This window comes from Panthera onca, chromosome D1 (assembly GCF_046562875.1).
Source record: "Panthera onca isolate mPanOnc1 chromosome D1, mPanOnc1 haplotype 2, whole genome shotgun sequence".
In the NCBI taxonomy this organism is placed as follows: Eukaryota; Metazoa; Chordata; class Mammalia; order Carnivora; family Felidae; genus Panthera; species Panthera onca.
In genome coordinates, this window is record NC_138348.1 from 88,440,243 (window position 1) to 88,466,549 (window position 26,307).

General features: G+C 40.2%; 1 protein-coding gene and 1 long non-coding RNA gene across 6 annotated transcripts in view; one reads left to right on the forward strand and one right to left on the reverse strand.

Moving 5' to 3' along the window:
• APLP2 (amyloid beta precursor like protein 2) overlaps positions 1–25,720 on the reverse strand; it is an 86,853-nt gene extending 61,133 nt beyond the window's left edge. For 3 of the 4 annotated variants that reach the window (XM_060605243.3, XM_060605240.3, XM_060605239.3), the window contains exon 1: positions 25,520–25,719. In XM_060605243.3, the coding sequence (XP_060461226.1) occupies positions 25,520–25,624 (105 nt within the window). In that variant the 5' untranslated portion in view covers positions 25,625–25,719. Of the gene's footprint in view, positions 1–25,519 lie in introns of all 4 variants that reach the window. The other variant, XM_060605242.3, reaches the window with a different exon arrangement.
• LOC132661090 (uncharacterized) lies at positions 1,217–18,860 on the forward strand. 2 transcript variants are annotated; one of them, XR_009602035.3, is made up of 4 exons: positions 1,217–1,606; positions 7,529–7,622; positions 18,183–18,292; positions 18,666–18,860. It is a non-coding gene; the product is annotated as an uncharacterized LOC132661090 (long non-coding RNA). The 2 variants fall into 2 exon arrangements; XR_009602036.3 differs by lacking the exon at positions 18,183–18,292.
• Positions 25,721–26,307: the final 587 nt, after the last annotated feature.

Genomic DNA, 26,307 nt, shown 5'->3' on the forward strand with positions numbered 1-26,307 from the left:
TTTTTGGGACAGAGAGAGACAGAGCATGAACGGGGGAGGGGCAGAGAGAGAGGGAGACACAGAATCGGAAGCAGGCTCCAGGCTCTGAGCCATCAGCCCAGAGCCCGACGCGGGGCTCGAACTCACGGGCGGTGAGATCGTGACCTGAACTGAAGTCGGACGCTCAACCGACTGAGCCACCCAGGCGCCCCTACAACATTCTAAACAGTAAGTCATAAAGGGATTGCTTCTTTTGTTTTTCAGGAATTGCTTTTTAAAAGTTAACTCATGGCTATGGAGAAAGCATTTTGAAAATTGGTATTTTCACGGAAAATTGTCTCTTGTTATTTTACTCTCTAAATGGTAAATAAATGGGTCACCTATAGCCCTACCACCTAGGTACACCTGAACTGAAATCAATTTTCCAAACTAATTTTAAATCTTCCAAAATGAAGATTTTACTGTGTTGTGGCTGTGTATCCATTTGTTAAAAATATCAAAGTGGGGCGACCAGGTAGCTCAGTCAGTTAAGCATCCAACTTCGGCTAAGGTCATGTCTCACCATTTCATGGGTTCAAGCCCCATGTCAGGCTCTGTGCTGACAGCTCAGAGCTGGGAACCTGCTTCAGATTCTGTTGTTTCCCTCTCTTTCTGCCCCTCCCTCCTCCTCCCCCTCCCCTGCCCCGAGCACATGTGCGCGCTTTCTCTCTCACTCTCTCTCTCCAAAATAAACATTAAAAAAATTGTTTTGTCGGGGCGCCTGGGTGGCTCAGTCTGTTACATGTCTGACTTCAGCTCAGGTCATGATCTCACTGTTCTGGAGTTTGAGCCCCACATCGGGCTCTGCACTGACAGCTCAGAGCCTGGAGGCTACTTCAGTTTCTGTGTCTCGCTCTCTCTCTGCCCTTTCCCCACTCTCACTCTCTCTCGCTCTCACTCTCAAAAATAAACATTAAATTTTTTTTTTAATTTTAGTATAAAATGCAACATTTTCAACTGGCTTGTAAGGATACTGATTAGTAACAAGGAAGAGGAAGTTTACTAGTGAAATTTCAACCATATTTCTGTAATTAATGGTAAGACTGAAAAATGAATGTGATAACTGCAGCAAAATGCTACCACCTTAGATCTTCTTTAGATGTATGCATCTATGTAAGGTTTCACCTTTAAAAGGCATTAACACTAAGAATCAAAGTACACTGAACTTAGATTGAGATCTTGAAATAGCTATTTCACAAAATTTAAGGTGTGGGTTTTAAAAGAATAAGGAAGCATCTCATCACTGACTGCCAACCCCCTTCTTATGTTGAAGCCCTACCCCCAATGCGACTGTATTAGGAGACAGGGCCTTCAGGAGGTAACCAAGGTTACATGAAGTCATAAGGGAGGGGCCCTAATCCAACAGGACTGCTGTTCTTATAAGAGGAAGAGACATCAGAGATCCATCTCTCTCTCTCTCCCTCTCTCCTCCTCTCTCTCCCTCCCTCCCTCCCTCCCTCCTGCACAAAGGGGAAAGCCCAGGTGAGGACGCAGCCAAGAAGGCAGCCACCTACCAGACAATGAGGGAGGACCCACCAGAAACCAACCCCGCTGGCACCTTGATCTTGGACTTCCAGCCTCTAGAAATGTGAGAAAATACATTTCTGTTGTTTAAGCCACCCAGTCTGTGGTATTTTGTTACAGTAGCCCTAGCAAACCTAATACAGTCACATCACTATCACCCTGCATATGAATACAATGTTCAAAGGAAAGGAAAGTTTGTGCCTTTGCTATATAACCACAAAAAATTGTTATGTCGAAATTAAAACTTTTTATACAAATAATTTACTCATTTTATAATATGAATATACAGAAGATTTTAATTAAAAGCATAGTGTGATGTGCACTGGTTACAAAAACTACAAGAGAAATCTGAAGAATGTCTGCTGACACTGATTATTAATTTCGGGGTGCTTTCACTTTATGCGATGCTCCTTTGAATTGATATGAATAGTACTGAGTTCATACAAGAGTTAGTGGATTTACTTAAATGACAGTTTTGAGTGTACATACTTTTGTTTCAAGGTGAAACTGATTCTAAAAAACATGAGCCAGTTATGTCAACACGCATGCAAATATCAAAGGAACATGATTTTTTTTTTTTATTTCATTCAATTATTAGAAAATGTTTTGTTTGGAGCTTGAGAACGTTAGTCTACTTTGCCACCTGTAAACTTCATGCAATCTAAATAAAGATCAAATATTTCCAATGAAGATTACCATCCAAGTTGAGATGTGGCTATAAATGTAAAATATATGCAGAACTTCAAAGACTTAATATGTAAATTTTTTTTTAATTTTTTTTTAACGTTTATTTATTTTTGAGACAGAGAGAGAGCATGAATGGGGGAGAGTCACAGAGAGAGGGAGACACAGAATCTGAAACAGGCTCCAGGCTCTGAGCTGTCAGCACAGAGCCCGACGCAGGGCTCGAACCCACGGACCGTGAGATCATGACCTGAGCCGAAGTCGGACGCTTAACCGACTGAGCCACCCAGGCGCCCCTAATATGTAAATTTTTTAAATGCAAAATATCTCAACTTTACTACATGCTGATTTCATAACATGGTTATACATACTGAAATGATTATATCTCAAATATATTGGGTTAAATAAAATATAAAGTTCAAACTAATTTCACCTATTTTTTGCAAGCAGGCTCCACATCCAACATGGGGCTTGAACTCATGACCCCCAAGATCAAGACTCACATCCTCTACGGACCGAGCCAACCAAAGCTATTTTTTGCTTTTTAAAAAAATGTCAACTAGAACTATTTTAATTACATGTATGTGGCTTGTATTTATTTCTGTGGGACAGTGCTGTGTTCAATGTTCAGTCAATACTGTGCTAGGAAGGCATGACCCGAATGCCTTTTTTTCATTCACCTTTATATTCCATATATATATATATATATATATATATATATATATATATATGCATTTTCCCTTCTTTCATCATGAAGACTAAGGCTAGCAGGAGTTTCCAGTGATTGGAAGAATGGGGTAGGAACTCAGATTGTTCCTAGACTAAGGCTAGCAGGAGTTTCCAGTGATTGGAAGAATGGGGTAGGAACTTAGATTGTTCCTTGATAAATCTTCCAGTTGCCAAGAGTTAAATGGGTTAAAAGCCACAAAACTTCAGTGAAGAGGCTAGGCTAGTTCAAAAAAGACAAGTGAAGTAAAATAATGAACAGGAATTAGACAGGAAAAAAGACCTTGAGACATTTCTTCTTACAAGAGATTCAGTACTGAGGTGCCTGGGGACTCAGTTAAGTCTTTTGACTTGATTTTGGCTCAGGTCATGATCTCACAGTTCATGGGATCAAGCCCTGTGTGAGGCTCTGCAGAGACAGCTTGAAGCCTGCTTGGGATTCTCTCTTCCTCTCTCTGCTCCTCCCCTGAGCGCACACACTCTCTCTCAAAACAAACACACATTAAAAAAAGAGAGATTCAGTATTTAAAAAGGGGTGGGGGGAGAGGATTCAGTATGGGTTATGGAAGTGGGTTAAGTGCCAAGAGCCAAAGTTCTTATTTTATCCAACTGCTGGGAGGTGGGGCGGGGGGGGGGGGGGGTGGGGTGGACAGTCTCCCTCCATTCCTCAAACTTCTCAGATCCACATATATGAAAGGAACCATCACTGAGACATAAACAAAAAAAAAAAAAACAAAACCCTCTTCTTCCAGGCTTCTGACAACCACATAACAAAATCCAAGGGTCATCCAAAAACAATAAAAATAACCAGAACAGATAGAGCATATATGATATGATGTTCAAATCACATAGAAATTGTTGATTCAATTATTTTTAAGTCAGTAAACATTTTAAGACCTTACAAGAGTAGGCTCTAAAGACAACAAAATGAATGAGTCACAAGTCCTCATGTGCATGAAGGCTTGGCCTGGTAGAAGAGACAAAATAATCCTAATTAAGAAGGAAAGATTCTAAGGGAGCCCGGGTGGCTCAGTTGGTTGAGTGTCCAACTTCAGCTCAGGTCATGGACTCATGGTTCATGGGTTCAAACCCCAAGTCAGGCTCTGTGCTGACAGCTCAGAGCCTGGGTCCTGCTTCAGATTCTGTGTCTCCCTCTCTCTCTGCCCCTCTCCTGCTTGCACTCTTTCTCTCTCTCAAAAATAAATGAAGATTAAAAAAAAAAAAAAAAGGAAAGATTCTTAAACTCTGCCATAGAGGACAGCCCAACTTCTATCTGATTGGTTCCTAAACAATAGCTAAAAGCTAAGCCAAAATAAAAGGTGCAGTGATGGTACCCCTGGTTTCTATGGGTGTAATATAAAAATTAGGACTCTATTCCTGAATATGAAAATCAGGAGAAAAAAGAATACACATAAATGTTGTTATAAACTTAAGTATCTCCACCATAAAAGTTCTTTTAGACTGTTTCCTTCATGAGCTATAGTGGCTAAGCCTTCTTAAAATATTTAAATCTAATGAAGTATAGGGAGATGACATCATCTTTTCCTGGAAAACTCCTCTGGAGCAAGTGTGAATACCCTTTGTGGCTCCAAGACCCTTATTATCTCCTTCAAATTTACATGCCTGGATGAGTCCATTGCCAATTCATTATACACGAATGCATCAATCACATCAAGGAAGGAGTCAGGCATTTTTCCAAAGATATATAGTGATCTCTTACTCCCAAATTCAGCTAACTTTTCTGGAAAACTCTGTGGTGTTTCCATTCCAGTATTTGTAGCTTTCCCCTGAATGCTGGTTTCCTAAAAATCCACCTAATCATTTTTTTTTTTTTTCCTGGAGCAATCAAACCATCCTTTCCTTGGGCTAAAAACTTCCTTCCTTTGAGGCAAACCACAAGAGACTCTTAAATACTGAGAATAAATTGAGGGTTGATGGGGGGTGGGGGGGAGGGGAAAGTGGGTGATGGGCATTGAGGAGGGTATTTGTTGGGATGAGCACTGGGTGTTGTATGGAAACCAATATGACAATAAATTTCATATTAAAAAAAAAAAAAAGAAAAACCTCCTTCCTTTGAAGATTTACAGACAATGCTCAGACCAAGTTGAATCACTTACTCTTGATAATCACATGGCATTTTTAAAGCACTTTTTTTTTAATGTTTATTTATTTTTGAGGAGAAAGAGAGACAACACACACGAGCAGGGGAGGGGCAGAGAGAGGAGACAGAGGATCTGAATCAGGCTCTGCACTATCAACAGAGAGCCTGATATGGGGCTCAGACTCACAAACCTCGAGATCATGACCTGAGCCAGAAGTCGGATGCTTAACTAAGACACACAGGTGCCCCCCTATTTTAATTTGAATTCAAACACGTCATAAAAGCAAATCAGTAAAAGGCAGACGACAGCCTGGCAACCATCAGCAAATTCCAAACTACTGTATTTTGGATGAAAAACTGACAACCACCTTGCTGACCTGATGTTATATATTCCCAAATTGTTAAAAAGTCCCAGACAGTTAAACGCCTTTATTCTTTAATATATCACTACAACCCACAACCATACATGTATGCATGTTTTACATACACACACACATATATATGTATGTAGACACAAATTCAACTCTTAAAAATTCACCCCATGAAAACTGAGTATGGTTTGAGAGCACCAACAATCACACCAGTTTATGAAACAGTAACTCTACTACAAACAGTGTTTATATGTCCTTAGTAGTAGTTAGTTACATTAGCTTCTAAATGATGTCAACCCAAACACTGCAAGAAATTATTTCTGCCTACACAGTATCCTTCCTGCCCCTGCCCCAAAAAAAGGCTCCTCAGCATTTAGGCATAGAGGTCATCTTCAGCACATATGAGAACTTGTGTAGCAAACATGCTTTTCTATAGAAATCTCTTGTTTTTCTTCTAAATATCTTACAAAGTCATCAGAGCTAGTTCACCTTAAATCCTTTAAAGACTGGGAGGTCAAATAGCTACTTAGGCATAGTACTTACTATCTGGTAACTTAGTACCTCAGCCAAATTTGAGCGATCCAGGTTGGCCTGTATTAGAATGACTCTCCTTCACCCTCCACATCTCTTGGGAACTAGTAAGTAGCTCAACGGAAAAATTTTTGCAACTCATTTCTAATACTTAATGCTGGCCTGTACATGAGTGTCCATATTATGTTAAAGTGGCTTCTTGAGCCTTATGAAAAAACTGGTTTCAAACACCTCCAGAAGTATGTAAGACTAATAGTTGCCTACAGAACATCACAGAAGCCCTATGTTAATCTCAGTAATACTTAACATAGTATTTTATTTGGCCAACAATGAATTCTACCTGTGGTCGTATGAAATAATGTAACCTTACCCGTATTTACATAGGACACTCTTGACCTGATCACTTGTCTCTTTGCTTTCCTCTAAACCACTGGCCCCATAAAACCCCAAATGTCCCAAATACCAATATGGCACTGACAGGATATCCAAAAGAAATGTATCTTCACAAATTATGAAGTAAAAAGAGTGTTAAAAATAGACTTATAACACTTTCTTCTTAATGTGTACTCAAGCTACTATCATTACCTCCAACCCGACTTGAAGTTTATGTTCTCTTCTATTTCCTATAGCTTCTTGAAGACAGATATAATATCATAATATCAGATCACCACAGGGATAGTTTAATGAAGATTTATTCATCCACTGGAAACTAGCACCAGATCTACAATATGCCTTCACTTCCATTATTCTGTGACAAGTTCAACTTCTTCACTCACTCTACATACACACATAAAACCACACGTAATGGCTCAGCTTGGCTGGGAGCTTATCAGGTTTTGCATTTAATCTTTTAAAATCAATACTTAAAACATTTTAATCTGATTTTAATCTCCCCTGATTACTATTTCCATTGTTTAAAAAACATTAACCAATCTTCAGTCTCAATGACTTGTATCAGTTCGCAAGATTAATCTTTCATAATACAGCCCAGCAGGATATTTTATTAATGTAGATTCTGAGGAATCTAATCAAGCCTCATTTTTTTTTAAGAGCTGCTACAAGGAGGGGTGCCTAGCTGGCTCCATTAGTAGAGTGACTCTTGATTTCAGGGTTGTGACTTTGACCCCCAGGTTGTGTGCAGAGATTACTTAAAAAAAAAAAAAAAAAAAAAAAAAAAGTTGGGGCACCTGGGTGTCTCAGTCCCTTAAGTGTCTGACTTTGGCTCATGTCATGATCTTGTGGGGTTCAGGTTATAATCTGGCAGTTTGTGACTTCAAGTCCCACATCGGGCCCTGTGCTGACAGCTCAGAGCCTGGAGTTTGCTTCACATTCTGTGTCTCCCTCTCCTTCTGCCCCTCTCCTGCTCACACTCTGTCACTCTCATTCAAAAATAAATAAACATTAAAAAAAATTTTTTTCAATTAAAAAAAGGGGGGAGGGAGCAGGGCAGAGGCCAACCAGTCAAAGAAGACTCTGTTATGAAAGATGGTTTTTAGTTCCCTTGAAATATGCCATGAGTAATAAACATTTATTGCAAGAGATAACTCAATCCAACTTTCTCTCTTTTCAACAGGGTTGAAAACTTTCTGCCTGTGGATAACAGAGAGGTAACAGAAGCAGACAGGAGTATAAGACAAAAATGGCAACCCACATTCAACTCCCTCATGGTAATCAGAGTCCCCCTCTCATCTAAAGTGGGCCCAGTGCTACCTGAGCATTGCTGCCAGGACTTCCAGTTGTTTTTAAACTGGAAAGGAATTTTCACATAAAATATCCACATTATTTGGAAATGGCAATGCTTGTTTTTATTTTATTTTTTTGAGAGAGAGAGAAAGTGCAAGCGGGGGAGGGGGCAGGGGGGTGGGGGAGAAACTTAAGCAGGTTTCCATGCTCAGTGTACAGCTTGAGGCAGGGCTCAATCCCATGACGAGGGAATCATAACCTGAGCTGAAATCAAGAGTCTCATGCCCAATCGACTGAGCCAGCCAGGTGCCCCTTTATTTAAGATTTTATTTTTAAGCAATCTCTGCATCCAATACGGGGCTCAAACTCATAACCCTGAGATCAAGACCTGCACAATCTTCCATCTGAGCCTGCCCAACATTCTGGAAATGGTGATGTTTAATTTGAATTTAAAAATACAATGAAGCCTGGGGTGCCTGGGTGGCTCAGTCAGTTAAGCATCTGACTCTGGATTTTGGCTCAGGTAACGAAACACACAGTTCCTGGGTTTGAGCCTTTGCATCGGGCTCCATGCTCTCAGCTTGGGGTGCTCTCTCTCTCAAAATAAATAGATAAATTTAAAAAAAGAGAGAAAGAGAAATTGCAATGAAGCCCAACATGGTGAAGAGTCAAATAAAAGAGAAGAACAGGCCACATTCTGTGTGCAGGCGGCAGGCTTCCCATCTCTACTCTCAGGTAATGCACCAGGAATCAGTTAGTAGGGATGGCAGTTAATTTAAAAAGCATAAATTTCATCAACATCTAACACCCAGAAGTCATAGTATAAACTAAAATCAATCATATTATGTCAATTTAAAAAAATTTTATTACAAAAATTTATGTTGAAGACCTAAAGATTTAAGATTAACAATTACTCAAAGCAATCTACTAATTCAGTGCAATCCCCATCAAAATCCCAAGTGTTTTCTGCATAAATTTCTTTAGAAATCTTAAAAATTCATATGGAAATATGCTCTTGAAAAAGAACAAAGTTCAAAGACTTACACTTCCTGACTTCAAAACTTACCACAAAGCTACCTATGGTGATCAAAACAATGTGGTACTGGCATAAAGACAGATATATAGAATAGAGACCTCAAAAATAAACTCTCGCATATATAATCAAATGATTTTTGACAAGGGTGCCAAGACCATTCAATAGGGAAAGAACAGGTTTTTCAACAAATATTGCTGGGACAATTGGACAGTCACCTGCAAAAGAATGAAGTTGGCCACTTACCTTAAACCACAAACAAACATTAACTCAAAATGGATCAAAGACTTAAACACAAGAGCTAAAAAGATAAAACTTTTAAAAGAAAACAGAAGGGCAAATCTTCACATTTTATTTGGCAATGATTCCTTAGATAATGATACCAGAAGTAAAGATACACACACAAAATAGCTAAATTGGACTTTATCAAAATTAAAAACTTCTGCACAAAGGGCACTCTCAAAACAATGAAGACAACCCAAAGAATGGGAGAAAATATCTGCAAGTCACGTATTTGGTAAGAGATGAATATTTAGAATATATAAAGATCTCCTACATCTCAACAACAAAAACCCAATTCAAAAATGGGCAAAAGACGTGAATAGACATTTCTCCAAAAAAGGTATATACATGGCCAACATGAAAAGATGCTCTACATCACTAATCATTAGGGAAATCAAATGAAAACTACAATGAGATACCGTTTCACACCCATTAGGATGGCTCTTATCAAAAAATAATAGAAACAACTGTTGGGGAGGATGTGGAGAAATTCGAACCCTTGTGGGAATGGTGGGAATGTAAAATGGTACAGCCACTATGCAGAAGAGTTTGGCAGTTCCCAAAAAGTTACATGAAGAATTACCATATGGGGGCGCCTGGGTGGCTCAGTCAGGAAGTGTTGGAATCTTGATTTTGAGTCAGGATCTCATAGATGTAAGGTCAAAACCCGCATCCGGTTCTGTGCTGACGGGCAGAGCCTGCTTGGGATTCTCTCTCTCTGCCCCTCCCCTGCTCATGTGCTCTCTCTCAAAATAAACTTTAGGTAAATAAATAAACAAATTAGAATGACATTCTGATACATTTACTTTGAAAACATTATGTTTTATTAGAACATTTACAATAACAGACAAATTCATAAGAGAGGTTTCCAGGAGCTTGGGGTGGGGCAGAGACAGGGAGTTTATGTGTAATGGGTACAGAGTCTCTGTTTGAATGATGAAAAGTTCTGGAAACAGTGCTGGTGGTTTCAGAATACTCTGAATGTACTTAATGCTGCTGAACTATAAACTTCAAATTGACCATTTTAACCATTTTTATGTTACACATATTTCACCAAAAAAAAATTTATCAGATTTCATTTGTACAATTTAGAGAAAATTTTATATCTTTAGGCTGACATATGTAAAATATCTGGAAGTAAACCCAAGAAATATGTTTTTTTTAAATATATATATATATATATATATATATATATATATATACATACTCTATTAAAATAATCTATTTTAAAATACTGGAAACATGTTGACTATCATTTCTCCAACAACATAAAGATTTCTTTCATCTGTCATCTTAGTAACTACATGCTGCCTTTAGCTGTGGTGTTCTCTGTACTGTCACAGTGCCCTGCACATAGCAATTTAATAAATATGGGCTAATAATGACAACTATGAAGGTCTTCAAATTAACCAATTACCATGAAAAGTCTTCAACTTAAGAACAAGTTATATCCAAAGCTTCTTTTAAATGTTAATTTGAGATACAGCTAAAGTGGTTAAAAAAAAAAAAAAAAGAGCAATATCTATTGTATATTGTTTAGAGAAAAATTAGAAACATAAATATCCAATTATAAAGGAATGAATTAAATACAACACAGAATAGAGATATCCTTGCTTTGTATCTAATATATTCTCTTTTTTTTTAATGTTTATTTATTTATTTTTGAGAGACAGAGCGCAAGCAGGGGAGGGGTAGAGAGAGAGGAAACAGAGATGGAACCAAAGCAGGCTCCATCCGGGCTCTGAACTGTCAATGCAGAGCCCGACACTGGGCTCAAACCCATGAACTGGGAGATCATGACCTGAGCCAAAGCCAGATGCTTAACCAACTGAGCCACCCAGGCACCCCAATGGGCAAGTTCAAAGACACGCATGTTATTTTGGGGTTCTGCTACGGGAAGTATTTATACAAATGTCAATTACTCCCAGTGTTTCAGGGAAAAAAATACCCTTGGAAACTTAACTCCAGCATCTAAAAAACATTCCCTCATAGGAAGGCCTCTCTGGCTCAGTCAGTAGAGCATGTGACTCCCAATCTCAGGGTCATGAGTTCAAGTGCCATGTTGGGCCTGGAGCCTACTTAAAATAAAAAAGGAGTAATAATAAACTAAATAAAAACATTCCTTCTCTTTTCCTACATAATTGTAGGAACACTGAGTATTCACCTAAGTTCACAGACTCTCCAGAAAGCACCAAGTACCAACACATCAATACAATAAACACTTTGTTTCCCATTTCCTCATTCTTATAAAATAAGGGCAAAATGCAACCAAATATTCAAATTACAATTCCAATACTGCTGCAAATACCCAACCTCTGGCTGGTAAACAGCCTTTTTCTGGGGTAACTGGAAACGCCTGTGCATCAACTTAAGTACTCCATATTCAGGGTTAGGATTATGGAAAGGCAACTGAGGGGGCAAATGTTACACATTTTAAAAAGCAGGGAGGGTGACTCCTGGATCGCTCCCCCCTGGGTTTCACCTGCCTGCAAGCACACGACGGCCAGGCCCCTGTCCACCACGCTGCTCCTGCCGGGCTCTCCAGCCCTGGCCCGGAGCCCCAGGACCAGCAGGAGACACACCAAGTCTCCAATAATGGGTGCCCGGTGGGACTCTGTCAACAGCGAGCTTCACCCTCAGGGAGGATGAGGCCAGCAACGACAGGTGCCACGGCTACACACTGCCCGTGCTGCTCACCGGCAAGCAGGTTGTGGCTGGGATGAGCTACTTCTTGGACAGGGAGACTGGGCCGAACCAGATTACCAAGTCCCCACCCAACCTGGACAGCTACACGTGATGAGGAGAACAGTCTGCTCTTGCAGGTATACACTGGCCCCTGGCTGGGCAAGACCTCCATGGTGAATTATCAGACACAAACAAATGATATTTACCACGTTCAGAGGCACAGACGACAAAAATTGAGAATTTCAACGTGATCGAGAAACAATTTCTAAAAAATTTTAACTACAAAACTGAAACTGCAATAACTGAAATTAAGAACTCAATGGATGAACTTCACAGATCAGATATAGCTGAAAAAACTGTTAGTAGACAGAAAGATGGGCCAGAAGAAAATTTATCAAATGAGGCACAGCGAGAGACACAGGATACAGTGACAACACCTAGGATGTTTGTTTTTGGAGTCCCACAGGAGAGGAGAGAATTACGCAGAAGCAACATTTAAATATTTAGAAAGAAAATGGCTGGGAATTTTCTAAAACTGATGAAAGGCATCAAATCACGGATTCAAGAAGCTCTGCAAGGAGAATACATTTAAAAAAAAAAATGAAAACAAAACAAAACAAAAAAAGAAACCTATACCTAAGTATGTAATAGCAAAATTGCTGAAAACCAGATTCAAAGGGAAAAGCTTAAAGGCAGACAGAGACTTAGGGACATATTACCTTCAAAGAAGGGTAATTATGCTGACAGCAAATTCCAGTAAGTTGTTGATAACATTCAACATCAGGATACTGGTAACATAAAACATCAGGAATGGAGTAAGAGCTTTAAGATGATGAGAAAAATTCTATTCCCAATGAAACTATCTTTCAAGAAAGACAGTGAAAAAGATATTCAGTGAAAGAATATGTCACCAGCCAACCTATCCTTAAGAAAATTCTAAAATGTTTTGGAAGACAAAAAATTATCCCGGAAAAGTCAGAAACGAAAGAGGCATAATAAATATCAAAGAAAGGGGTGTCTGCGTGGCTCAGTTGGTTAAGCGTTTGTGGCTCAGGCCATGATCTCATGGTCTGTGAGTTCCAGCCCCGTATCGGGCTCTCCGCTGTCAGCGCAGAACCCACTTCGGATCCTTGGTCTCCCTCTCTTTCTGCCCCGAAAATATTAACGCATGACCCCCTCTGTCAAGAGATCCTGATGTAATTTGGCAGAATTGGAGCCAGGCACCACTGTGCGTCCAGAGTCAATAACTACTGACCTAAATTTATTTGGCTATATAGAACACGGTTTGTATAACTTCTTCTCAGGTTTAAAATCAAATTAACATAGGGGCTCCTGGGTAGCTCAGTCAGTTAAGTGTCCGACTTTAGCTCAGGGCACGATCTCACAGTTTGTGAGTTCGAGCCCCGCATCGGGCTCTGTGCTGACAGCATGGAGCCTGAAGCCCACTTTGGATTCTGTGTCTCCCTCTCTCTCTGCCCTTACCCCACTCATGGTCTGTCTGTCTGTCTCTCTCTCTCTCAAATATAAATAAACATTAAAATAAAATTAAAAATAAAATAACATACATAACAACAATGGCAAAAAAGACAAGAAAGGGTTAAATGGAGTTGAAGTATTCTAAGGTCCTTCTATAGTCCAGGAAGAGGATAAAAGTACCAAATAATGTAAGGCACTAATATGTGAAAGATGAAATTTCTAAAGTAATCACTAAAGCAATAATAAACGACTGCATGTTCCAAAGTAATAAGAGGGAGAAGTAAAACAGTAACAAATTCCAAAGAAGGAAAAAAAAGAAACACCGAACCGGCAGAACAAACAAAAAGCACCAAATAAGAAGGTAGATGAGAACCCAAGCATTTCAGCAGCCCCATTAAATGTATATGTACTAAATATTCCAGTAAAAGGCAAGTACCAGGTTAACAGATAATAACAACAACAACCATAACACATCTAAAACACATAAAAATATTAGACAAAGTATTAGTACAGGTAAAAAACATTACTGGAGATAAAAAGGCAAACCATAACTATGAGAGACTCTTTAGGAAGGGATAAGAATCCTAAACCTGTATGCATCTAAGAACAAAATAATAGAGAACAAAATAATCAGAGCAAAAATTGTCAAAACTATGAGGAGAAAAAAAAATTATTCAAAATCACAGTTGGAGATTTTTAACATACTTTTCTCACTAACGGGAAAAAAAAGATTACAAAAATCATTATGGATAAAAATCTGGACAACATGAAAACAACATGATCAGCACGTACGATAAAACACCAGAAGTAACAAATGAAGAATACATAGTCTCTTCACGCACACAATGAAAATTTTACCATTAACCAATCACAAAACAAATCTCAACAAATTTCAAAGGACTGAAATCATACAGACTGGTTCTCTGACCACAGTGCAGTTAAGCTAGAAATAAATAACAAAAGACAACCAGAAAAATCCCCATACATTTAGAAATTAACAAATGTACTTCTAAATAGAAAAAAATTGAATTACAAAGGAAAACAAATTTTTTTACTGAATGATAATGAAAATATTATTATCAAAACTTATATGCTGTTTAAGGGTACAAACTTACATCTAAAACTTATTTATCTACTAGTTGCAACACACAACATAGTGATTATCATCAATAATACTGTATTATAGGGGTGCCTGGGTGGCTCAAGTCAGTTAAGTATGTGACTCTTGGCTTAGGTCATGATCTCACAGTTCATGAGATCGAGCCCCACATTGGATTCTCTCTCTCTGCTCTCTTCCCCTCCCCCACTCTCTCTCTCTCAAAATAAGTAAACTTAAAAAAAAAAATACCGTATTATAAACTTCAATGTTGCTAACAGACTAGATCTTAATTGTTCTCACTACAAAAAAGACATTACGTGAATTATATATAATATGGTGGTATTAGCTAACATGACAGTGGTAATCATACTGCAATACATAAATCAACACACTGCACACCTCAAACTTATACATTATAGGTCAATTACACCTCAACTTTTAAAAATATATTAAATAGGGACACCTCACAGTTCATAAGATCAAGCTCTGGGTTGACAGCATGGAGCTTGATTGGGATTCTCTCTCTCCCTTTCTCTCTGCCCCTCCCCTGCTCACTCGTGCTCTCTCCCTCTCTCTCTCAAATTAAATAAACTTAAACATATACACACACACACACACACACACACACACACGTGTGTGTGTGTGTGTGTGTGTGTGTGTGTATAATAGAAAACTAAAACTAAAACAAACCCTTGTGAGGTGCAGCTAAAGCCCTTTCCAGAGGAAAATTTATAGCTTTAAATTAATAGAAAAGCAGAAAGCCTGGAAAAAAATTTTAAGTAGTCACATCAAATTGTTAGAAAAAGAATAAATTAAATCCCTGGAAGTAAAAAGAAGAAAATAATAATGAGCAGAAATAAATCAAATGGAGGCTGGCCAGTCAATACAGCATGCAACTCTTGATCTCAGGGTTGTGTGTTCAAGCTCCGCATTGGGTATAGCGATTACTTAAAAGTAAAATCTTAGGAAGGAGGGAAGGGAAGGGAGAAAGAAAGAAAAGCAAAATAAACATACAACAGAGAGGATCAACAAAAATCTACCAAAGTAGATTATTTAAAAAGACTTATTAACACCAGGCAAGACTGACTTAAAAAAAAAAAAAAAAAAAAAAAAGACAAAAATAACCAAAGTCAGGAATGAAAAAAGGAGACATCACTGCAGATTCTATTTATATTACAAAGACCATTAAGAATATATTATAAACAACTTCAATCAAATAATATCAATTTAAAGGTCCAATGTTAATAGATTACTAGAGAAGCATAACCAAACTCACACAAGGTATGACTAACCCTACAATTAGTAAATAAATTGGACCCATAATTGGAAATGTTACCACAAAGAAAAGTCCAGATGGCTTCACTGGTAAATTTTTTCCAAATGCTTAAAGAAAAAATAATGTCAATCTTAAGTAAAATACTCCAGAGAATAGAAAAAGAGGAAATAGCCTCTCTAAGTCATTTTGAAGCCATAAAACTTTGACATTGAAATCTGATAAGTACATTATAAAAGAGAAAAATTACAGGTTCAACACACTTTTGAGCACAAAGGCAAAAATCCTGAACAAAACTTTACCAACCAAATCCAGAAAATACGTTTGGCTCATTTCAGGAATGCAAAAGTTGCTTACATATTTTAAAAAGTCAATTAATATACTTCATACTATCAAAACTAAAGAGAAAAATCATATGGCCATCTTACTAACTGAAAAAAAAAAAAGTGAAAAACATTCAATGTTCATTCATGACAGCAATCTTTAGCAAATGTAGAATGAAAGAGCTCTTCCTTAATCTAATAATGGGCATGGTATCTACAAAGAAACCTACAAATATTATATAAATGTTGAAATAGTTTCCCTCTTGAGATCAGGAGTTGGGACAGAGATATCAGTTATCACCACTTCTCTTAAGCATTTTACTAGAGTCTTAGCCAGTGCAATAAAGAAAAAGAAAGAAAAGCTATGGGGCACCTGGGTGGCTCAGTCAGTTAAGCGTCCGACTTCAGCTCAGGTCATGATCTCACAGCTTGTGAGTTCAAGCTCCTCGACGGGCTCTGTGATGACAGCTCAGAGCCTGGAGCCTGCTTCAGATTCTGTGTGTGTGTGTGTGTGTGTGTGTGTGTGTGTCTCTCTGCCCCTCCCCCACTCATGCTCTGTTTCTCAAAAATAAACAAACATTAAAAAAAATTTTTTTAAAGAAAAGCTGTACGAATAGGAAGGAAAGAAAACTGTCATAATTCACAGAATATATTCAGAAATTTTCAAAATCACAAATTATTAGAATTAGTACACTAGTTTAGCAAGTCTCCTGGATACATGGTCAATTTGGAAGTATCAACTGCATTTCCACGATGCAGGACAACAAAAGGGACAAAAAAAATTACAACAGCATTAAAAATAATCAAATACCTATGAATAAATCCAACACAAGATGGTACAACATTTCTATGCAGAAACCTATACAAAAGACTGAGAGTAATGAGAAGACCTAAATAAAGGTATATGCCATGTTTCTAGATTGTAAGATTATTTATAAAAGTCAATTTTCCCCAATTAACCACAGACTCCATGCAATCCCAATCAAAATTCTACCCAGTGTTTGTTTTTGATGAAATGTATATGGAAAGAAAAGAATTGTGAAATAGTCAAAACACTAGTAAAGACAACCAAGGTAAAAGGGCATGCTCTGGTAGATATAAGTATAGGTATTGAGAGACACAGGCTTGGTGCAAGGATACACATGGACATCAGTGATTAAGGGAGTCGAGAAACAGACTCGCCCATACAGAGATATTAATTAGCAATGAAAGCACCATGGGAGAACAGAAGGGAAAGGATGACCTTGACAATAAATGGTGCAAGCTGGATAGCCATATGGTATGGGCCACATACCCATATGGAAAAGATAAAAATAAAAAGACCCATACTTCTTATTACACAAAAAAATCAGTTCCAGGTAAATTGTAGCTCTAACTGTGCCAGGCAAAATAAAAAGCTCCTAATCTAGGAGAATAACTTTGCCCTCACAGTACAAAAAGACCTCTCAAATAGTACACAAAAAGCACCTATAATAATAATAATAAACAGATAAAGTATACATCAAAATTAAGAACTTCTCCCAAAGACATCATTAAGACAAATAAAAATATAAGCCACAGAGAACAGCAGTATCCCAACAACCTCAAACTGGAAACATCCCAAACATCCATCAGCAGAACTATACAGCTACACTCAACAATACAAATGACAAAAACATGGTTGGTAAGGGGCACCCTGATGGCTCAGTCGGTTGAGTGTCTGAATCCTGACCTCAGGGTTGTGAGTTCAAGCCCTGTGTTGGGCTCTGCACTAGGCGTGAAGCAAAAACAAAAACAAAATAAAACACCACATGGTTAGTGAAAGAAGGGTGCCTGGCTGGCTCAGTCAGAAGAGCACGTGGCTCTTGATCTCGGGGTTGTCAATCTGAGCCTTGTATTGGGTGCAGAGATTACTCAAAACAAAACAAAACAAAACAAAACAAAACATGGCTTCTGAAAGAGCCCAGGTACTTAAGAATACATACAGAAGGAAGGGTTCCATTTATATAAATCTAGAAAACAGGATAAACTACAGTGCTTTAGGATAAAGCTTGGATGGTAAAACTATAAAGAGTAAGTAATGACCCTAAAGGTCAGGATAATAATACCTGGGGAGGTAAAGGGGGTTGGGGTGGGAATGTTCTATTTTTTGACCTTGGCAGTGGTTACACAAGTACGTGTTTTATGAAAACACACACTGAGCTATAAATTTTTAAAAGCTCAAAAATACTCAGGGGCTTTTGACGGAGGGAGGGTTGCAATGGTGCCACGCATGCTTGGCACCTTTGAGTACAGGGTTAGCTTTACTTTCCAAGTATCTCAGCTTTTAAATCATAGTATGTTCAAACAATGAATACTTCCACACTGATAACAAACATTTATTACAACTCTAAGAGGCTGAGCAAACTTCTGTGGAATCCAGAAAGAAAGGGGTGTCTGTCAACATGAAAACATGAAGGGGAATGCTAAATTCCCAACTCAAGATAAAAGTTACTTCTGGAAAGGTAGGTTAATGGGATTAGAAAACGTTCAAAGGAGGCCTTTCTATTGTAATGTTTTCTTTCTGTATCGATAATGTTTTAGTACTGGGGGGAAAAAGGCTAAAGCAAATATGGGAAGTGTTAACATTTGACAAAACTGGGTGGTGTATCTAGGAGTATCTTGTATTTTTGCTGTACTATGTTGGAAATAGTCCTAATTAAAGGGAGTAAAACAAAAGAATATCCTACACTCTTCTCAGCCTGTTTCTCCACATAAAAACTCTGCTTCAGTATTTGCAACTCATCTGTTTAGCCTTCCAGAGACAAACTACAAAATATTCTAAAATACTTAACGTTCTTCACCACCACCACTAACCCACATTTTCTTCTTCTCCAGGCTCAATAGCTCCCTTACAGTTCATCCCCGTTCCAGGTCTTCACCACTCCAGCCGTTCCGTCCTAGATGGCAACATCCCTCAAAATGAAGTGCCAAGATCCTAATCAACGCACTGTGTGAGGTTCCTCCAATTTCTCCCTTTTGCCAGCAAATGTTTAATTCACAGATCATTTAGATAAGAATAAATTCGTTCTTTTTCCCTCCAGCCAGCCCAGCTATTATATAAGCTCCCAAATGGAGCATGCCCTTGTAGCAGACATCAGGTTATCTACCCAACATCCACAGCCCTCTTTTCCAACAGAACCCAACTGGCAGCACCATTCCTGCCAGTTTGGGAACTGGTTTGGCCAGAAGCATCTGATGTAATTCTGTCTGGTAAGACTTGCGGATACTGTGCTGGTGGGCTTTGAGAAAGACTTCTTCACCCTAAGGGGAGATACACAAGAAGAGACAGCCCCTTCCTCCCCTAGACCTTATACCAGAGCACGTCCTCTGGAACTACAACACCCAATCTGCAACCACAAGAGGCATTCGGCTGAGAAAGGGCCAGTGGACAGGTTGGGCTGAGCTGCTCAAGTAACCAATCTCACAGGTGCCCCACTTCAAATGCTGATTAACTTTTCTCTGGACCGGTCTTATTCCAGTCATTGTGGTTATAGTGTCACCCTCTTCTTATGGTTTGTCTATCCAGTAGGCTAGTGACGGTAAATCTGGTGGGGATAGTCTTTTCTCTTCCAAATAATCCCATACCCTGATTTTGAAAAGATTTCCCCTGCTCCACAGGCGGTCTTTTAAATTTCCTTTCCTTAAATTTTGCAGAACACAAAGATGAAACATGCTTACTATTTAAAGAGAGAGGGAGGGAACTGGCACATTATGTTAAAAGGCATTAGAAGTGTTTAAAAATCCATGGAAAATGTGAAAAGGCAAAGTCCCCTGTAATTACATCCTTCAAAGATAACCACTATTATACTTCAGTATATATTGATTCATGATATATTGGAACTTCTGGGAAATCAGGGTTTTCTTTAATGTTTATTTTTGAGACAGACAGAAAGCGAGTGGGGGAGGGGCAGAGAGTGCCGGAGACAGAATCTGAAGCAGGCTCTAGGCTCTGAGCTGTCAGCCAGAGCCCGATGAGGGGCTCAAACTCACAAGCAGTGAGATCATGACCTGAGCCGAAGTAGGAACGCTTACCTGACTGAGCCACCCAGGCGCCCCTAAATTAGTTTCTCTTAAAGCAAATATTTAGGTAGTGGGGAAAAGAGAAGAAGAAATCTACAACGACACACGAGAAATATTATGAAACACCATGACACAGAGAAAAGAAAAGTGCAACAGACTTAGAAGACGATGGATAGATTGATACCATGGCCCTGCTGCATGGCCTTAAACCTTCGGCCTCTACCGACTCCCTTTTTAGGTGTGGATAACAATACCTACACTTCAGCAGACTGTTTGGAGACAGCAGATAAGGTACCCAAATGAGTTCTGTTAGGGTTTTTTTGTTTCCTGGAGTTTTGTTTTTCTCGGCTTGCACTCAAGAATCACCTGGGGAGCATTTAAAACTGAGAATCCCAGATGCACTCAATGAGAACCTCTGAGGATGGGGCCTACAAATCACATGCATGTGCACTTTGTAGAGTAAAAAAGCGCTATGTGTATTTGTTTTTACTATGTAGCATTTAGCATCTAACACAGAACCTCACAACAGTGATTCAATAAACACTAGCAGGATACATAATAAACGAAAAGTCTTATTTTAAAAGCATATTTTAGTTATGTTTCAAGAAATTTCATTTAAAAAAACCTTCAAGATGATTATGTAAGAAAAATTCTCTTAGCAAAAGTAATGAATTGTAGTTGATACAAAGGATGGGAATCCATTTCTATTTGAATGGGCCTACATGGTTCACTTTCCATCTTAGGCTATAGATCAAGGTACACGACACTAAATTTAATTAAGCATCAAGGTAATCTATTTTATCTCACTAAAACACAACTCATGAAAACTGAATTATAGACAATTTCAAATTCTCTCCCTAATGGCCCCCTCCATAGAAGCTATGATTACTGGACAAAGGTTTATCCCTACCTTTTGTCACACAGAAAACTTGATTTTCTTTCAGTAGTTTGTTTTAGGACAATTCAAAATAGTAAGTGTTAGGTACCAGCTCCAATATGCACTATACCAGTTTTATGAGATATATGTACTTGATATATCTGCAAAAATATATATCCCCAAAATGTTTACAGTGACGTTTTCCTGGAAAATATGAGATTATTTTTTCAGCTTTTTATTTATCTGTAGTTTTTTAGTTTTTACAATGAATGTGCACAACCTATATAACCTTTCTTCTGTTATTTTATTTTTTTTTTAATTTTTTTTTTAACGTTTATTTATTTTTGAGACAGAGAGAGACAGAGCATGAACAGGGGAGGGGCAGAGAGAGAGGGAGACACAGAATCTGAAACAGGATCCAGGCTCTGAGCTGTCAGCACAGAGCCCGGCGTGGGGCTCGAACTCACGGACCGCGAGATCATGACCTGAGCCGAAGTCGGAGGCTTAACTGACCAAGCTACCCAGGCGCCCCTCTTCTGTTATTTTAAAAAGAAAATGCAGAATAGGGTGCCTGGCTGGCTCAGTCAGTAGAGCATGCTACTCTTGATCTCAGGGTTATACATATGAGCCCCACACGTTCGGTGTACAGATTACTTAAAAATAAAATCTCTAAAAAAAAAAAAAAAAAGTGCATAAGCCCAAGATTTCATTAAGGGTGAACGACATAATTCAAGAATCTTGAACAGTGTTTAAGTTTTGGTCTTCCAAAGTCAAAGCAACATCAGAGAAGTTAAAAATCTGCTTTTTATATTTGGAAAACATTAATAGCCCTTCACATGTTTCTGCCAAGACTTTTAAAGCTCTTTAGCTTTAAAAATAACTATGCTTTCGAATGCTATAAAAAACATTATTGGATCAACTGACAAACTGGAAAACAGGAGACTTGATTAAAGTATTTTATCAACGTTAAATTTCCTTAAATTGATAACTGTACTAAGGTATGTTTTAAGAGTTACATGTTGGGGCGCCTGGGTGGCGCAGTCGGTTAAGCGTCCGACTTCAGCCAGGTCACGATCTCGCGGTCCGTGAGTTCGAGCCCCGCGTCAGGCTCTGGGCTGATGGCTCGGAGCCTGGAGCCTGTTTCCGATTCTGTGTCTCCCTCTCTCTCTGCCCCTCCCCCGTTCATGCTCTGTCTCTCTCTATCCCAAAAATAAATAAAAAACGTTGAAAAAAAAAAATTTAAAAAAATAAAAAAAAAAAAAAAGAGTTACATGTTACAACAATGTCCTTGGTTCTTAGGAAATACACAATGAAGGGGTTAAGGGGCACGACTATGCAACTCACAAACTATTCAGCAAAAAATGCATAATAATAGAATGAAAGATAAAGCAAATGCTGAATAGGGAAAGCATTAACAACTGGTGAATCTGGATATGAGAGCCATTTGTACAATTTTCGCTATTTTTGTAAGCTTAAATTATCTCTAAATAACATTTTTAATTGAAAAAAAGTAACCAAAAGGTAACATTTAAAATTGCCATAAAAAAACAAGATCATGCCGGACCGACTGCAAGCAAGACATTAAATTAGCACCCTCCAGAAGAAATATAAGCTCTATGGGTTGTATTTTCAGGTGGTCACATTAAAATTAAAAGAAACAGGTGAAACTAATTTTAACATATTTTACTTAGCCAATGATTAAAGTATCATTTCAATGTAATCAATATAAAAATTATTAGTGAGATATTTTACAATTTTTTTCACATTAAGTCTTCAAAATCTGGTGTGCATTTTAGAGTACATCTCAATTCAGATGCTAAATTTTCATAGGAAATTCCTGATGCGTTCAGATTTCATTAAGTATACAGGTGAAAAAGTAGACCCACATAACCAAGTTGTTTAAAATACAGTTAAAAGTTTTCCAGTCACTGAACTTTCAGTTTTAAATGCCCACTTAAGTTAATTAAAATTAAATAAAGTGGAAAACTCATTTCTTAATCATACTAGCCACACTGCATGCTCAGGAGCCACATGTGGCTACACTGTAAAAGAGCCCAGATTTAGATGATGAAACCAATACCCTCTATGAAAGAAGGACCTGATTGCTAAGCCTTAGTTTATCATATTCACCAAAAGATTTTTAGCAGTTATCATAAAATGACTGATAATCCTGCCAGAAGCCTTAACATCTCCCCAAGTCACAATCAGACATTCCCTAAACCACCACTCAGAAATACCAACACAAAGCCTTCTTTATCTTCTAAATCAATTGTCATACCTTGTATTTGAGCTTCCTGAAAACTGCCTATCAAATAAATGCCCCTCTTTTAAATGTTAGCAGAATGAACCAGAGTTCTGGCTCTCAGAAGCGTCCATGTCCATTGTTAAAGAGTGCAGAGTTTCAGCATAAATACGGTCTGAGAATCCCAAATGGGAGGGAGCATGCACACAACAGAACATATCCTGGATTTAAAACCAATGACCTGAGTACCGAGGTGGGTTTTTCTTTTTAAACAGGTGTAAGAGATTAATTCCGTCAACAGCAAGCAACCCTAACGATTTGCCAATCAATAATTCTGCGCCAAGCAACTTGATCAGGGATTTGGCTAGAATCCCTTTGGCTAATCTCAATAAAGACCTTCCCAAAGACATCCTGATTTAGGCCATTCTCATCTAAATCAAGGTTTAGGCAGTCCTTTGCCTGAAAGCAAATAAATGAAATGCAATGAAATGAAATTATATATATATATATATATATATATATATATGAATAAAATTTTGCCTGCTTGACAAAAGGAAAAACGACCTGAAAGATAATTTAGTGTGGGCAAAAATATAGTTTCAAAGACGGAAATTAGCATAAAACAGCATTTAAAAACCATTTTAGGGAAATGTCTAATTAATACCTTGTGTCTAGCCAGACTTTTCAATTGAACAATGTTGTGGGTAACAACTGAATTTAATCCACGACAACTAATTCTGACACTGCTAGTTTTTCTTTCTCTGCAGGCATCCATACAGGTGTTAATATTCTGCTTAAACTTAAAAGAAGATGTTCTTTAAAACCAATGACTCCTTTATGATGAATCTACGAGTGCCTAAAATTACACATTCCCCTGGCAAGTGAGGTAAAAGAGGGTGCAAAACCGTTTTTGACACCCTGACCTAAAAGTTCTATGTTCCACGCAAAATTCTTTTTTTCCCCTTCCTCTGCCATCCACTGATCTACCTCTCCCAACATCGGGATCACAGATACAAATCTTACCACTGTGTGGAAACTAAAATAATCCTCATCTGAAAGCACGGATGTAGAAACATTAACTATTCCTACTTAAAACATAACTTCCTTCCCCCACCTTCCTCCAAAGAATCATAAAGCGTTAAGCAGGATGAACACAAATATTTTAAGCCGTTCCATGGGAGGGGTGTTCTTGATTAGATTTACTTGACCCTGGAAATGTTTAAACATTCTGTAGAAGACCACATTCTAACTTGAGGGTTTTGCTAGAAACTTCGCAGTCAATGCCTATGTAATCCAATCCAGTCTCACTTCTCTCTGAAATTAGCTAAATACGCAGAAATCTATTGTAATTTTAAAAACAGTGAAGAGGGAAAAGACATAAACTACACCCGAAGCACATTCCAATCCGACAGTTCAAACACTATATCCAGAAGGCAAGTAAAAATAAAGTCCCACGTCTCCCTCAGGAACAGAAAGGTTTTCACGAACGGCAAGGGCCAGACCACGCTGTTCGAACCCTCACCGACCCCAGCAACCCTGCCCATTCCCGCGGCCTGAACTCCAGCGAATCACCCGAGAACCCAGGCTACTTAACCACCTCGCCGCACAAAGATGTTGATGGGGTCGTCAGATGCAGAACAGCTACTTAAATTCTGACGCCAAAAAAAAGTAGGATTAAACAAGTTTCTGCACCGTCTTCATCGGTACCTTTCCTCCTCGCTGGAACCCACTGAAAAGGGGAGCAGCGCAAACACCAAAGAGGGGTTTCCCGTTGTTTACTAGACTTAGACAAACAGCTATATTTAACGATTCCTCCCAAAGGCCTGATGCCAGAGCAGTGGATCTTTTGAGAGGAAGGCACACAGGAAGCCGAAGGCACACCCGCTGCTTGGTGCAGGAGCATTCTCCCGGTGCAGCCAAAGCGGCGCTCGCCCCAGCACCTCGACACTTTCCAAGGGCCAGCCCAGGAAGCCTGCATCCCCACAGGCAAAGCCCACGCTGCCAACAAAGGCTGCATCTCCTGCTTCCAGGGGGGATGCCCCACCATCGGACGCGGGGAGCGCGCTGCCCGCCGCAGCCCGGGAGCTGGGGTCTGTGCGGAGCCGCCCCCGGAGGGAGCCGCGCCGCACCGAGGTCCGGAGCGGAGGACCGCCGGCCGCGGCCTCGGGGCGCAGAGGCTCGCGGAATCCCGGGGGAGAACGGGTTGAGCTTCTGAACCGCGCAGGGTCCCCAGAGGATGTGGCGGCGCCGCGGGCGGTATGGGGGCTGGGGCGGCCGAGGCGGCCCGCCGCCCCCCGCAGCCCCGATGCCTTTCATTCGGCCTCTGCGGCGGCGGAGGCAGCTCGACCTCCAGCGCTAAGCACTGCGCCAAGCAGGGGCGGGCGGGGGAGGCGCCGCCAGACCCGCCGCAGCGCCGGACCACCCCCACTCCCCGCTCTCCACGCCGCGCCCCCAGCCCGGCCCGGACCCCGCGGCCCGCCGGTCCGCTGGCAGGCCGCGCTCCCACGGCGGCCGAAGGAGACTGCGCTCGGGCGCTCGCCCGGTCCCCACCTCGATGTAGCCAGCCAGTGCCGCGGCAGGCGCCGTGAGCCCGAGCAGCAGCAGGACCAGGAGCTTGCCGGTGGCCGTGGCGACCGCGGTCCCGGTGGCCGCCATCCCTCGCCGGGTCGCTCTAAGCGCTCGACTAATGCAGCTCACACACAAGAACTTGGGAGCTTTCCCCACCGCGACCCAGACGCATCTGAAGCCCGTTCGCCGCCGCCCCGGGGGTTTTACCCCAACCGGAACTGACTTCACAAAACCACGCCCTCCTTCTCCGACGCCCAATGCCGGCCCGTAGAGCCCCCCCAAGGCACCGCCCCCTGTTCGGCCCAGACCCAATCAGGGAACAAAAGATCCCGCACCTCCCTCCCGCCCCAGGCGCGAGCCCGGCAGGCCCCGCCTCCTGCCTGTGACGGCCCCGCCCCCGCTTGGGACCCTGCGGCCGCGTAGCTAGGGGGTGTGCGCGGGGTGCGTTGGAGGTCGCGGCTCCGCTGCGGGTGGGGGATTGCTCTGGCCTCCTGCACCGTGAAAGGTTATCTGGCCGCGCAGCGCTTGTGCGACCGCCTGCAACCTCCTGATTCGGGGCACGCCCCGCTCCCCTAGCCTTGCGGGGTATTTTTCAGATTCCTTTGGCTACCGCCCTCTTTGAGGTTCTGAAAAACGTTTTATTAAAAACAAAATTTTTAAAAATTTTTGTTAAACACCAGAATTGTTCCGCGCCCAGGCAGGTTTACTGAAGGCCCTCCCCCCGACGCTGGGGACGGCCTAAAACCAGGGATCTTCCCCCTTCTGCCTAC